Source organism: Eutrigla gurnardus, assembly GCF_963514095.1.
Source record: "Eutrigla gurnardus genome assembly, chromosome: 12".
In the NCBI taxonomy this organism is placed as follows: domain Eukaryota; kingdom Metazoa; phylum Chordata; class Actinopteri; order Perciformes; family Triglidae; genus Eutrigla; species Eutrigla gurnardus.
In genome coordinates this window covers 22,457,825-22,472,294 of record NC_139926.1, presented here as the reverse complement: position 1 = coordinate 22,472,294, position 14,470 = coordinate 22,457,825, and the positions used below count along the sequence as shown (strand labels likewise).

Below are 14,470 nucleotides of genomic sequence, written 5' to 3'. Positions count from 1 at the left end.
GTCCTGAATGTGCACTTATACAGCATCAGTTTATTTACAAGTGTGAATGTATATTCCTTGTTCATGGCTGCGAGTGAAAGACAGGTTGCTTACTCTTGCACCATCGTTTCCAGCTGTACCTTCTGATCCTTTCTCACCAAGCGCTCCCTGTACAAAATACAGCAAAAAGTAAGACTCAGCAGCTATGCAACGTATCTTGTACTTGCATTCATTAACCTAGTTTGCAATTAGATGTTCTTCTGTGGAATATACATTATAGATAAGCATTTTATAGCATAAAAGAGAAGATAATGATGCACTTACTCTGTCACCTTTAGGCCCAGAAGGACCAGAGATGCCCCTCTCTCCTGGCATTCCCTGGAGACCAGGAGGACCGATGTCCCCAAGAGCACCAGTGGGACCAGGACTACCCTTCAGTGTCAAACAAACAGCAATGTTAGCAGGCTTATCGCTTACACACATTTTCATTCTATAAGGTACACTCAATATTGTATTTTTAAATGTTTAAATGTTACTATCTTTTTAGTTCAATCCTTATCACACGGTCAACATGCTGTACATTCAGGTGAGGCCCCTTTACTGTACCTTTGGCCCATCTGGTCCAGGTGCACCAGGGATTCCCTTTGGTCCCTGCAGACCAGTCAGACCCAGCTCTCCTCTCTCCCCAGGAATACCACGCTCTCCCTGGGGAAGAAAAACCATCAGCTTGAGCTTGAGGTATTCAGCTTTACCGTCTGAATAATGTAGCATAGCGGAAGTTCACCTACCCTCGGTCCAATTTGTCCCACAGATCCAAGCTCTCCAGGAATACCCTGATGGAAACAAGCAATACATTACTTAAATTAATCCAGATCAATTTCTCAATTATGACAATTTAACTGATTGAAATATGTCAGGACAGATTGCAACATCAAAGATATCAGAGTGAAAGTGAATGTGCTTCAGTCCTTTAGCCCAAAGCAGCATTTATAGCGTCTGTCAGACTCACTTGGTCACCTGGTTTTCCAGATTCTCCAGGAGGCCCTTGATTTCCAGGCAAACCCTAACAAACACAAGAGTTAAACATGACCATCAGGGCACGTCTTCAGCAGACTTGGGTCACATGTCTCAAGAAACAAGTGTTCGTAAACGTTCATTACTATCTAACTACCAACAACGCACCTGGAATCCATTCACACCCGGAGGTCCCTGCTCTCCTCTGTCTCCTGCAACCCCCTTTAAAAGGACACAGTAACAACTTAGTAATTTGTCATTGCAGGAATACAAGAAGTTACATACATACAATGAATGAAGAATGAGACACTTACAGATGGGCCAGGGGGGCCAGCAGGGCCAACTTCTCCATCTTTTCCAGGAGGACCCTGAAGACAAAGAGACACTTAACAATCTGCCCAAACAACATGTACCACACACTCTTTCATTCATAAACAATACTCACTCTTTGACCTGACACTCCTGCAGATCCTTGTTCACCTGTCTTTCCTGGGTCACCCTTCAAGTGTAAAAACATGGTTTGTCTTAGAATCAGAACAGGAGATTAAACAGACCTGACTGACTGTTAATGCAAAGTTTGGAGTGACCCTGCCGCCTTACACTGAAGCCCTTGGGGCCTGGTCCTCCCATGGTTCCTGCAGGTCCTCTGTTTCCAATGGACCCTGCTGGGCCTGGACGGCCATCTTCACCTGGAGCTCCCTAAGCAAAGGAAAACCACACGCAGACTCAATAATTACTTATTCTCATAGTAGTTATCATTAGATGGATGCTAAGTCAATTTCTAATTTCTAATGGGGTTAGGGTTAATCACTGTAACTTACCAATGGTCCTGGCTTGCCCTCTGCTCCCTGGACTCCAGGGGTACCAGTAAGACCCTTTGATTGAGAGGCAAACAAATATATGAGCAATGGAAATGTGGGATACAGACATTATAACTGATGATGATGAAATAGCAGATCGAAATCGGAATGCCGAGCTTCAGTATTACCCTTGCACCTGGTAGACCAGGTTCTCCTGTACGTCCGGGGTCTCCCACAGAAGCTTTTGGCCCAGGTGGGCCGGATGTTCCACGGTCTCCTTGGGCTCCCTTTGGAAAGAAAAATAGATGATAAGTCATTCAGTTTTGCTGATTGAAACGTGTGAGTGCCAAATAAAACACCAACAGCAAAAATCTCACATCTGGCAAGAAGCTACTGATATCCACTACTGTGGTACTATTAACATATCTTGCCTCAATTGTTTGAATTATTACTATGATATGCAGGTGGAGACAATTACGCACCTTAGGTCCTGGTAAACCATCAGCACCGGGGAATCCTCTGTTACCCGGAGATCCCTGAAAAACAGATCATGAGTTAGATTCCACCCCATGTTCATACTTTAATTCTTACACAAACAATGAGTAACAATAGTAGATCGTACTGAGCGTGATTTGTGTCTCTAATAACTGCTGCCTCCCATTTACTGAGATGACCCCTGACCTTGCAGCTCTCTGACTGATTAATGTTAATGCAGGACGCAGAATGCCAACTCACTCTCTCTCCAGGGGGACCGAGGACACCGACGGAGCCGGAGTCTCCACGCGGTCCTCGCTTTCCTTCTTCACCCTGAGGTCCGAGCACTCCCTGAGAGCCTGACGGACCCTAGAAGGTTGCATGAATGTTGGTGTTGTTTAAACATGCGTGTCTCATAGAGCAGCATTAAAACCTTGTTCTTCCTATAGAGAGAGAGACTAGAAGCTTACAGGTTCTCCTTTGGGTCCAGACTCTCCTTTAAATCCTCCTACACCGACATCTCCCTGTAACACAAACGGCAATTATTACCACTGTTTATTCAGCAATTTAAAACAGATTCCAGCAATGAAAAGCAATAAAGTTTAAACATTTACCAATTGTCCTTTGATACCAGGCTGACCAGTGCTTCCTTGAGGTCCTGGTGGGCCGAAGGGTCCAGCATGGCCGCCTTGACCTTGTGGACCAAGGTTACCCTGTGAAGAGTAATGCATGTTATATTTGACCTTTTTTGTAACATAAATAGTGAACATGTTGTTTAAAAGAAATAACTGTGCACTGTACATACCACTGGTCCTTTGGTACCAGGCCCACCATCCGTACCCGTGGGTCCCTTTGAACACAACATTCAGTTAGATAGAAAGCATTGTAGTGAGCAGCATGCTGACAAGTTTAAGAATACCTTAACCCACAAACGATTGTTTTCGGCTGTGGGGATTTAGTCATTTTGTTTCTGGATTCAGGTCCCAATCTTGACATTTTTGTGCATTCTACATATTGTGTAATAAATATACATAGTGACTGCCCTCTACTGGTTGAAACCCAATTCTTGCATTTTAATTTTGCCATTAGCTGATCTGGAGCCAGGTGAAGTATAGCCAACTTTATTGGCTTGACCTCACCGCCCAGCCCCCTCCCTGAACCTCGTATACAATCAACTCTGTAGCCTGTGAGTTGCTAATGCTAAACACTAGCATCAACATAACTAGTAGTATACACACATGCCAGCCTTGCATGTTCCACCATAGTTGTTTTAGCTTCATTTATAACTTCCTTAGGATGAACTGCAGGTGATTTATAAAATAAGTAAAGTGAGAAATTCACCCTTAGACCAACTGGTCCAGCTCTACCGAGATGACCGGTCTCTCCTCTCTGTCCCTGTGGGCCCTCTGGACCTCGGACTCCAGTGGCGCCTGGTTGTCCCTATGGAAGAGCATCACCATACACAGTTGAGATAAATAAATGTGACACTGATACATTTGAAAATGAGGTGCCAGTTTGGTCTCATACAGTACATAGGTCTCAAACCTAAACAGATAATAGCAGCATGTAATATAATAGAAAACAGCAGTAATACATTTGATATTTAAGGGTAAATAACTGATTAAGTATATAATTTCCATTACAGAGCCATTAAAAGAGTCCATTAGCATTAGCATGTAGCCGGAGGAGGGTTTTACTGTTCCTACCTTCATTCCTGGGGTTCCTGGATATCCAGTCGGACCACTGAGACCCAAGGGACCCTGTTACACCAACAACAATGCCAATTAGATTTCAATAAAGCATAATAAATTTGCAAATGGGTGACAAATGTACACAAATATTGAATGAAATATGCAGAGTTTAAGCAGGTAATGAGGTCTTCCCATAATTTTCCACTCAAATCCACCTTGATAATACATGTTGTGAATGCTGACTTACCATTGGACCAGGCTTTCCAAGATTACCAGGCATACCACGTTTACCCTAAATGACAAAATCATATCACTCTGATTTATAAATTGCAGTTATACGCTGATGTAAAGCACTTCCTTTGTAAACAATTAATGCACATTTGATATAATCATTATCAAATCTATGAGAAAAATAATGGTCGCAGATGTTTCTTACGGCTATGCCGCCGGGTCCAGAGCGTCCTCTCTCTCCTGGCATCCCAGCAGGACCCTGTTATACACAAGCAGTGATACATTTCAGTGTTCCTCATCCAATGCAAACGCCTTGCCTCAATTAAGAGCTTTCAGAACATTTAGAAAAGTAAAAGCACAATAATCTATAAAAGAAAGCATAGAATAACTCACCATGGGTCCGTTTATTCCCATTTGGCCGGGAGGCCCTGTAGCACCCTACAAAAACCACAGAAGAAGTACTTCAGTCATAAAATAGCATGGCGGCGGGGTGTTTACAAGCCGTTTAGCAAGGCAGTTCATTCATATAGTAATTAAGTCAAACAGGTTTCACTTAAGCAACAATAGAAATCAGCTTTTCATGCTCAAACAAACTGTTGAAATTGATTTGAATTTGGATTAATTTATACCTTGGATCCAAGTGCTCCGGTTTCACCCTTTTGGCCAATTATTCCACCATGGCCCTGTTAACAAAGAGAAGAATAGTTAAGTAGGTAGAAGTCAGCACGCCCGTTGGTGTTCCTCCTTAGCGTTACTCACCCTGTGACCCTTCAGTCCAGGAGGCCCGGGTGTTCCTGGAAACCCTCTGCCTCCCTGAAAAGCGTGACATGGAACAGCGTTGATTTATGGTTAAAGCCAGTGAAGGTGCACTAACTGCACACATCTTGGGGTTATGATTGAATGAGAAGACACAGTGTATGTGCAGTTAAGTATCGAGGTCTGCAAACTTACTGCTGATCCAGGGAATCCAACTTCTCCTGCATTTCCTCCTCTGCCTGGTTCTCCCTGTGTGACGACATTAACACATTACAAACCTAGTCCGCTGCAAAATATTTGGCGGTAATAGTGAAATGATTGCCATCCAATCCCACATTTTTGACTTAATGTGTTGTTTTTGCTTATCAAGATGTTTGGGCACATCGACACATAATGCTTTCATTATCTTCATGACATCATGACCACCACATACCAACACAGAAAATGCTATTGAATGTTTCTTTTTTGAAAATTGACTCACTGATAATACAGTATGTGATGCTAACTACACACTTAAACACTTCATTAACATTTGTGGGTATATTAACCATCAACATAGACATAAAACTGATGTAGTTTTCAGTCAGACACAAAGTGATTTTGTCCCAGAGCCGACTTACATCTTCACCTGCTTTTCCTGCAGGGCCCTCAGGTCCTCTTTGGCCCATAGGACCCTGAAAAAGTCACAGTCAGAGTGTAAACATCCATCCATCACGGTACAATTACAATGTGTTGAGGCCAAAACGGTGATAGATACTCTGTTGCAGTTGTGCTCCAACATGAACATCAAAATTAATCAAGTGTATTGCTGATTTGACCATAAAGAGAAATTATACAGAAGGATGATGCTTTACCATATGCCCAGGATCGCCGACATCTCCAGGAGATCCTTGGGGTCCAGCTTGACCCTTAGAATAGTGAGGGAAGAGACAAAACACTTAGATAAACCTGGAGAGATACAAAAAAATGAAAAAGCATTGAAATATTATTATATTGTGTTTACTGGGGACTTACAGCGTTCCCACTTGGCCCAGGAGCTCCTCTTGGCCCAGACTCTCCCTAAAACAAATATGATGCAAAAGTTAAATGATGAACAGAATGCAGCTGAATCCTACCGATGGTAGTGGCAGAAGTTTGCCCTCTGAGTGTAACATGACCCTGATCTTCCATTTGTTGTAAACTGATTAATGGTCTCTTTGACACTGCGTGGAATCTTGGCTCCATTTTGCGGATTCATTTTTAATGTATAAACTCTATAAACTCATGTATAGTTGTTGTTTTTTTCTGGTGTCGGGCAATATGCCAAAAATGACATTCAGTTTTTAAAATATGACCCTTTAAGTTATTAAATGAAGACTGCAGGTTTTCACAGCAAAGGTTGTAGTTTCAAATGTCTTGATCTTAAATTGTCCTTGGCTTGGACTACAATGTATAATAGAAAGCCTGAGTTACAAACTGGGTGCAGCTGCAACACCCCACCTGGTATAAACGTGTGTGTTTAAGTTGAGGAATGAACAAAGATCCATCAACTTACACCAAATAAATAAAGTAAACTTTGTTGATTTAGCCGGAAATTACAAAATCATTCCAGACTGCTTTACAACCTGTGCAATAAATCTCTATCCTTCGAGCCTAAAGATGTATTAAAGACAAATTGGGAAACCAGAGCAAACGATTTACGACTCTCTTCCTGTTGGTTCTTCTAAACACAGCTACAAGCTGAAAATTATTTTTCCAATACAGAATCAATCCTAATTTTAGTGCATTCAGATTAGATTAGTCCATATTTTTCGGACATCCTCTTACCCGTGCGCCACTCAACACGCCTTGAGGTCCATTTTTTCCATCCATCACGCCAGCCATCTGGGATCCCAGACCCTGCAGGGGAAGCACACAGCCTCTGGTTTTAGGCTAACTGTTGTATAACCAGCGTGTATTGATATTCATCAGTAATGCAAAAATAAATAAATGTGGATATACAATCGAACACATGAAGGACAGTTGATTCAGTATTTACAAACTAAAAAGATCTATAACTGGGTGTTGATGTCATGTCTGGATGAGTAAAGGTCAATAGGGTTCAACGTGTAGTGTTGGTCTTTTGTTTGCCATTAGAACATGCATGTAGGTGAACATTTGTGCGGTTGCACGGCACAAAACTCACCCCTGGGTGTGTTGGATGTCCGGCAGGTCCCGGCTCACCAGGCTGACCTGGTACACCAGGCTCTCCATCATAACCCGGAGAGCCCCGCAGTCCCTAGAGAGATGGAGACAACGAGTGAATATTGTGTGGCTGTGAAACCGTTCGGGTTTACTTGGACGTGAAGTGGGACCAGTCTTTTACACTTTGAAACAAATGATGCAGCTTAATTTGTGTTCATGTGCCGTGAGTTATTAAGTGTGTCCAGTAAGGAAAACCACAACGCTGCCCCTCGACTGGATCGTAACTCCACCATGAGGGACGCCTCCATTCATCAGCCTGATACAGTTCTGCTCTCATAGCACATCATACATCAGCTTGGCACATTACATTATGTTTTGATGGTAAGAGTCTTGCCCTTGAGCTAACATAAAAGGATATATGCTTCCTATATAGACTTTTTTGAAAGTTTATGAAGTAATAAGGAGTCATCCTTGTGACCCCAGCAAGAATAAGTCACAGAGATGAGGTGAATTCTAGTTTAAAGAGCAGTGAGACTTTAATAGAATGAATGGATGGAACCATTAACTAAAAATATAGGAAAAAATATCTGTCTGAATAATGAAACTATTACATAATAATCATGTCTGTAGTGAATTATTTTCTTTATTTTTCCACATTTGATGCTCATTTTGGTTTGTCATCAACCTAAAATGAAAAATAAAATCCTAATTTGGAATGAATTGATTTATCTGATTACCTAAATCATCCCAATCATCTCAAAAAGACAGCCATTTTGTTCAATTTATAACTTACAAATAAATGTAGATTTATATATATAATAAAACAGCATCACATACTGCCACTGTTGCATTCAAAGTTTGTGTTTGATGACATTTGATCGCCCTACTTTTACTTCTAATTTCAAGTTAGATGTTCTCTGTTTGTGGGTGGAGGTTTGTGAATGTGACATACAGGCCTTCCTTTGTTTCCACGAGATCCTCTTTCTCCTGGAGAGCCGGGAGGCCCCTGTAGCCAAAAACAGAGAGAGCCAATAAAAAAGTCTGAGAGTGAGAATACTGCAATCACATCACAACAACACCTATCTCGGGGGGCTTAACATGTCACAGTGACTGGGACGACTGGGAGACTGTCCCGCTGTGCAGGACTCCTTGTAAGGTGATGCTATGCGGGACGGGACTGTCCTCTTATGCCATCTAGTGTCAGATCAGGCAGCTGAGCGTTCACACAAAACACGTCATTTGCAGAGGATGAGGCAGGTAAAGGTGCTCACCATCGGTCCGGGGCGGCCTCGGATGCCAGTCACCTGCGGGGATCATCAAAGACACGAGTTATGAATTGTCTTTTATGATCAATACTGTTTGAAAGCTTTGCATTTAGTAAACACTTACAAGTGGGACATCCCCGGGTTCTCCCTTCGGACCCTGAATAAAGAGACAACAACATTTATATTCATACTCCACGATGCTGACACCATATGATGAAGTAGTATCAGCCAAACACAAAACTGTCTGCCTACCTTATAGACCCTGCCCCCACCTGCAACGAGGAAAAGGCATAAAAGATCCCATTATTTGTCCATCCTACAATGATTGGGCCTGAATATCGTCAATAAATCATCAAAGTGAATACTGAGTAGGAAGGGGAGCGATTCCAAAGAGACTCATTCGTCATCATCACGCAGGCCAGTCATAATAAACAAAGGCAGCACAATCAATTAACAAAGTCACCCTGACATTCATGTCCAACAGCTCATTACTGGCCGTCATCTGTTGATTGTTCCTGACAGACGAGTGGAGGATTTCACCTGTCACAACTAACACATATTTCATGGTGATGACATCATTATTGATTCCAAATGTGAACATCATGTCTTGTTTTTTGTCCTTCATTGGGGCTGGAGAATCTAAAAAAGGTAGCAAATCTCCTTTTTCACCTCAACCAATCAGAGGGAGCAGCCGTTGCTTACCACCGAAGTTGTCCTGCCCGCCGGTGCTCGCCGTCTCCGTCTGACAAACGGGGCAGCACTCGCCGTCGGGGACGACCACCTTCTGGCAGTTGGACAGCTCATCGCACTGGATTTCGTCGCAGAGGACCTGGCCGTTGTCACAAACGCAGATCCGGCATGGCTCCGGCTTCCAGATGTCCCTGTTGGTGTAGACCTGGCCGTCGGCCGTGCAGCTCACGTCATCGCCTGGGACGCACAGAGAAGGAGGACGCCGGTTAGTCGATTAAATAAAATGCACTGTGGTCGTCTAAAGCTTTTTCATCCAAATAAACATCCATTCATCCATCCTCTATTCCAATGGCAGGGAAAGAAGTCATGGGGGTCAACTGGCACATTCTCAAACCTTTAGGATTCCCCACATGGGAGGACATTTTCCAAGACCCCTCCTCATAAGCATAACCTCAGATGCCATTAGAACTATATGTTTTCTCAAACGTTCCAATCTCCAGACCTCGGAGCTGTTTCTTAGTGATAAACAGACACATTTGAATCATGTTAAGATACGGCCAAACATCTTTTCTCTCACAGCAGGGAAATCTGCAATGTTATTCAACGTTAATACCACTCGTATACCAAATTATTCACATTTCATTTGGGCTCAACTTGACAGCATTTATTGCCTGTATTTCAACTAATGCATCTTAAAAGCTTTCAGAAATTGAAGCGTAGCTACACGGGCATAGTCCTAATAAATCCAATGTACCAGTCTGAGGCTGACTTCAACTTCAAAATAATCAACTTATTGCTGCTCGTCACAATCAGATTTTCTGTTGTCCCCAACCTGATGTGGGTGGGATTAAGGACAAGAATGTTTGTGTTATTTTTCAAAAATGTCTCCAAGGTTGGAGGCTGATCTCATATGGAAAAAGTACGGTTGTGTTGTTAACATATTGACCCTATGCTTCTGAGCAAACCTCAGCAGAAACACAGAGAGCGCCTTCTGTCTTTAAGCCAACAGAAATGAAATTAATGTATTTGTCCTTGGAGTGGCTGCCTCCGGGGGAATAGTTGCTGAGATACTGTCCTGTTTGATAACACTGCAGGGTATTATGGTTGCCTAAGAAATCGTGAAACCTTTTAAATGCTAATGGATCCAAAATCTCAGGTGTGAGTGTTCAACAGCTGCTCGTTTCACCAGGAAACAATTAATCAAACACAAAGAATCTAAAAAAAAAGAAGCAGAACAACGCCGTTCAATTCATTGTTGCACTGTGATGTGAAACAAGCTTTACCACCACATTCTGCAAAGCCGCGATGGATTAAAGGTCTGAGTGACGTGCCCCTTTGTTGTCGTGAATTTGCCGCCGTCAGACATAAGATCATTTCCTCCCGACGTCTCAAAAAACTTGACTCTTGTTCAAAAGAGGAAATCTGCAGCCTCCTTTGAAGCAACTCCCAGAAGTCTCATTAACCACTTTTGGATGTTGACTTTTTCTAATGTGTGCTTCACAAATGACTGAAGATGGCATCCTGCAGCAAATCATCAACAGCTAAATACACAAACAACCCTGAACGTATTCTTTAAAAATAGAAAAATGGAACGTCCCCGGGTCCGTTGTCCAGTGTGCTGGCCTGGCTTTTACAGGACCCCTGATTGTTATAGTCTGTAAGGTCTGCAGAGATACGACTCTGAAGGCTTCACCTGTTCCTGATGTAAACAGCAGGTGGCAGCTCTGAGCCTCGGACTGCAGGTAAAGTCAGGTTAGGCAGCTACAGGGGAAAAGGGAAGATGCAGAGTACTGATGGAGGTTTATATCATTGTGTTCTATTCCAGGAGAAGCTACATTATGGGACTTCATTCTACCTCAGGCAATCTCTGGGTGGTTCCATAAACCTTTCAAGGAAAAAGGACAGGTAAACGCACAGGGCTCCTTATGCTGAGGCCTTATGCAACACGCCGACATGTTTTAACATGGCTCAATCCCAGATCTATATTTGTGTTGGACAAGCCTTGGAATGTATACACACTGCCTCGGACAGATGTGGAGGAAGATACAGGACTATAGGGCCCAGAGGCGGCTCAGCTATAGGTTAAAGCCTGATCTGTACTGAATCTTAATGAATAGAATTACATGAGAGTAAAACAAGAAAAACTCTGACATTCCTTTTTTCAAAATACCTCAAATTCCGTCAGAATATTACTCTTTAAAGAGTACTAAGAAGGATATTTTAAAGGTGAGAAATTATGAACGGTAGCAACATATACCATATAGCAAAACAATTTGTAGAATCAGGATTAATGATAATTCATTTTATAAAGACATTTGGCATCACTTTTGGTGGTGACGAAAAGGAAGTGTCATAATGAAATGAATGGCTGGATTCCATTTAGCTGCTTTGGATATCAGGTTGCTGGGATTGTTCCTGCTGGCTCACCGTCCCTCTCACCAGGACGTTTGAATCCAACGGAGCCATCTGTTGGTGTTTTACCAACACCTCTGCTCTTATCTACTAGCACAAGTCAAAATGGCTGCTGTGAGAAAGGGCGGCTGATAATAAAACATAAACCTATTTTAAGTCATTCATAAACATACATACTGTTCGTTGATGACGTGGAGGGCCAGCTTTGTAAAATATAATTAAATATAATGAAAATATAATGGTACGATTCAGGGACTCTTGGTATAAGATCAAAGAAAGATGTCAGTGATAAATGTAATGAATTATATTTAATGTTAATCATCATTTGGATCTGAAACACATCCAATTACAGCAAACTCCAAGCAATGATGTAATCGGAATGTTAAATCCATGACATCTAATCTCATAAGAATGCTTATCTTAGATTCAGATAATTCCTCCGAAAAAACACAGAATCAAGATTTCCCTCTGGTTTCTGCATGTGGCTTTACTTTTTTGTATCTTCCCATCAGTTTTGCTTAACATTTTTTCTTTCTTTCTCAATCGTGATGAAACACATTAGGAATATCAGGTGTAAATCTACTTTACACACTCTTGCAATAAAGTATATAACAAATAATTGTGCACATTGTTGGACAATCTGTTCATCCCAGAGAAGATTTTCTGTTATTGAGGTTTGACTATGGATCAGGTATAGATCTAGAACATACAGTATCTATGAACACAGACACATTCACCCACTCAGAAAGCCACCACTATTATAACCCCACGACATAGAACAGCTGTAAGTCTTTAACATAGACTCTTGCCTCTCCCAAGCAGCTTTTATCTGTGTATACTTTAGAACTCCAAATACAACCCGAATGTATACTTTCTCAGCATTCCTTGTTCCGTGAGCACAACATACTTCAGCAGGGAAATGTCCTGCCTTTTAACAGCCAGTATCATCTCCTATCTAAGTTCTGTTCTGGAAAGTGGAGTGCATTTCTGGAGACGCTTTCAATCACTTTTGCCATAAACTTGATTTTGTGAAAGAGAACAAGAACAAGCATGACTGCTCCTTTCCGCTATCGTTCTTATGTCTGAGTGGATTTTAATTCTCGTCAACTTGCAAACACTCATTCAGGTAAAAACAAGAACTGTGCATAACTTTCATCACTGAGACATGAAAGCGTCGCACCACCGAGGAAGTCTGCCTGAGCTGTCGGCCACAAAGCTGGAGAGACATTTTTTTCCTCGTTGGGTTTTGAGACATTTCAAACACTGCATGTCGGGGCAGTTTAAAATTTACTGGAAGAGAAGTCTGGTTTACAGAGCGGTCTTAAAAAAAAAAAAACACCCAAAAAGAAAAAACACCGCAAGCCTTGAGGGGAAGGAGGAGAGGGACGTTCACTTTTTCCCCTCCTCTCAGCTAATTCATTGCAGGTTCCACACTTTTCCACAGACGCCGTAAAAACACAGTTTAACCGTGACAACGGCGAAAAGGCATGCGCCCGCTCCAGAGTGACTGCTTGATCTGGTTTTTCCACCAGTCAGCCGTAAGCAGGCAGACGGTTTCCTTTTCCTGGTTGAAAACATGGAGTCTGGAGCTCTTCGACATGACTCATGTGTCTACTCTTCACCCATCATGGTTTAACGCAGCTCACCAGACATCAGTCAAATAACACCCAGTACACCCCCCAAAAAAGTCATGGAAACACATCGAACCCTGCCAAATATCCTATCGCAGATCAAAAACAAGGTGATATGACTGGCATGAGACACAAAAAGAGATGGTTTATGGATTTTCCTTTGCTGATCTGGAAACACTTATAAGACGCGGTCTTTGGGGAGAAGCTAGTGGAGGGGTTAGAAAATGACCTTATGGAAACAATGAGTCACATAAAACTGGAACTCTCATTTCCTTTAAAAAAAAAAAAAGAGTGAGTGGGTCCAAGTGCAGCCCCTAAACTGATGGTCTCATTTCAGAGTGATCATGCCTACTGGATGCTACCTTTGTCTCCATTCTTGTTCTTGAACAAGGTCCTCACTGCAGTGAGAATACCTGACACGGTTAATACCGCGTGGAGGACGGACAGAGTGCTAGTCCAGATGCAGATGTTTTACAGCTGCTGAGGAGCAGCTCTGCAGCAGCTGCTCCTTCCTGCTCTAAAACACCCCGGTGTCTAGGACAAACACAAATCTTCCCCTTGCAGAGGACCTTTCGCTTTGCCCCGTGATCGCTCCACCGATAAAGCTGTCCAGAAAAGCAGCCGTTCTACAAACTTCAGGCCATATTAGCCCAAAGCCTGACCTGTAATGGGGGTCAAAAACATGTCAACACGGTGTTTTTGCTTCAAAGTGAATCAACGCCCTGTGATTATCCCTCACACTATGTCGGTTTGATATTCTGATGCCTGGAGGATTCGCCATATTGAAATGTGAAATAATGCTCTAGTTTGAACACGCTCACTCCTCACTTCGGCTTCCCCGAACAAAAGGCCGGGATCTGGAGGAAGGGGTACGAAGCTCAGGCCAGGAAAGTGGAAATGAATAAGCAGCTTGATGATTACATGTCTAAGGCTTTTCCATCAACAGGCCTCGTCTCCAGTTGGCCTTCGTCTAAAGAGGCAACCGCAGCGCCGGCGAGCTTTTCCCATCCCACGTTCAGCCCCGGCTGGGAGGATTACGCTCCTGCTAAATTACATGTCCCCCCTTCCTCGCCTCTTTATCTACTTGACTGGCTGACTCATCTCTTTCTGTCGCCTTGGATTTGATTGATCTCCTTCTTATAGCTGTATGTATAATTGAACTCTAAATCTGCATCTCAGACGTTACCATGGGTACCGAGCATTTAAAGGATGGGTGATGCATGCGGCCACACGTTTCACTGCCGGTGTCATTAAATACTGTGACAGAAAGAGCAATCCTTGCAGTTGTACCAGTCGAACAGCAATGCAACTGATAAAATATGCAGTGGCATGGCATTTTGCAAAATAAGTAACTTGTTCAAATT

General features: G+C 42.6%; 1 protein-coding gene across 1 annotated transcript in view; it reads right to left on the bottom strand.

Annotated features, from left to right (window-relative positions):
- The window catches only part of LOC311021654 (uncharacterized protein), a 32,771-nt gene that overhangs the window by 5,764 nt on the left and 12,537 nt on the right, over positions 1 to 14,470 (bottom strand). The window contains exons 2-35 of the mRNA XM_084022340.1: positions 9,076 to 9,300; positions 8,626 to 8,645; positions 8,498 to 8,530; positions 8,380 to 8,412; positions 8,061 to 8,114; positions 7,110 to 7,202; positions 6,752 to 6,823; positions 5,960 to 6,004; positions 5,800 to 5,853; positions 5,566 to 5,619; positions 5,141 to 5,194; positions 4,949 to 5,002; positions 4,819 to 4,872; positions 4,583 to 4,627; positions 4,395 to 4,448; positions 4,206 to 4,250; positions 3,974 to 4,027; positions 3,609 to 3,707; positions 3,073 to 3,117; positions 2,882 to 2,980; positions 2,738 to 2,791; positions 2,529 to 2,636; positions 2,276 to 2,329; positions 1,982 to 2,080; positions 1,815 to 1,868; positions 1,594 to 1,692; positions 1,439 to 1,492; positions 1,308 to 1,361; positions 1,162 to 1,215; positions 989 to 1,042; positions 768 to 812; positions 586 to 684; positions 304 to 411; positions 94 to 147 (exon numbers count right to left, since the gene is read on the bottom strand). Of these exons, the coding sequence (XP_083878466.1) occupies positions 94 to 147; positions 304 to 411; positions 586 to 684; positions 768 to 812; positions 989 to 1,042; positions 1,162 to 1,215; positions 1,308 to 1,361; positions 1,439 to 1,492; positions 1,594 to 1,692; positions 1,815 to 1,868; positions 1,982 to 2,080; positions 2,276 to 2,329; positions 2,529 to 2,636; positions 2,738 to 2,791; positions 2,882 to 2,980; positions 3,073 to 3,117; positions 3,609 to 3,707; positions 3,974 to 4,027; positions 4,206 to 4,250; positions 4,395 to 4,448; positions 4,583 to 4,627; positions 4,819 to 4,872; positions 4,949 to 5,002; positions 5,141 to 5,194; positions 5,566 to 5,619; positions 5,800 to 5,853; positions 5,960 to 6,004; positions 6,752 to 6,823; positions 7,110 to 7,202; positions 8,061 to 8,114; positions 8,380 to 8,412; positions 8,498 to 8,530; positions 8,626 to 8,645; positions 9,076 to 9,300 (2,276 nt within the window). The remainder of the gene's footprint in view (positions 1 to 93; positions 148 to 303; positions 412 to 585; positions 685 to 767; positions 813 to 988; positions 1,043 to 1,161; positions 1,216 to 1,307; positions 1,362 to 1,438; positions 1,493 to 1,593; positions 1,693 to 1,814; positions 1,869 to 1,981; positions 2,081 to 2,275; positions 2,330 to 2,528; positions 2,637 to 2,737; positions 2,792 to 2,881; positions 2,981 to 3,072; positions 3,118 to 3,608; positions 3,708 to 3,973; positions 4,028 to 4,205; positions 4,251 to 4,394; positions 4,449 to 4,582; positions 4,628 to 4,818; positions 4,873 to 4,948; positions 5,003 to 5,140; positions 5,195 to 5,565; positions 5,620 to 5,799; positions 5,854 to 5,959; positions 6,005 to 6,751; positions 6,824 to 7,109; positions 7,203 to 8,060; positions 8,115 to 8,379; positions 8,413 to 8,497; positions 8,531 to 8,625; positions 8,646 to 9,075; positions 9,301 to 14,470) is intronic.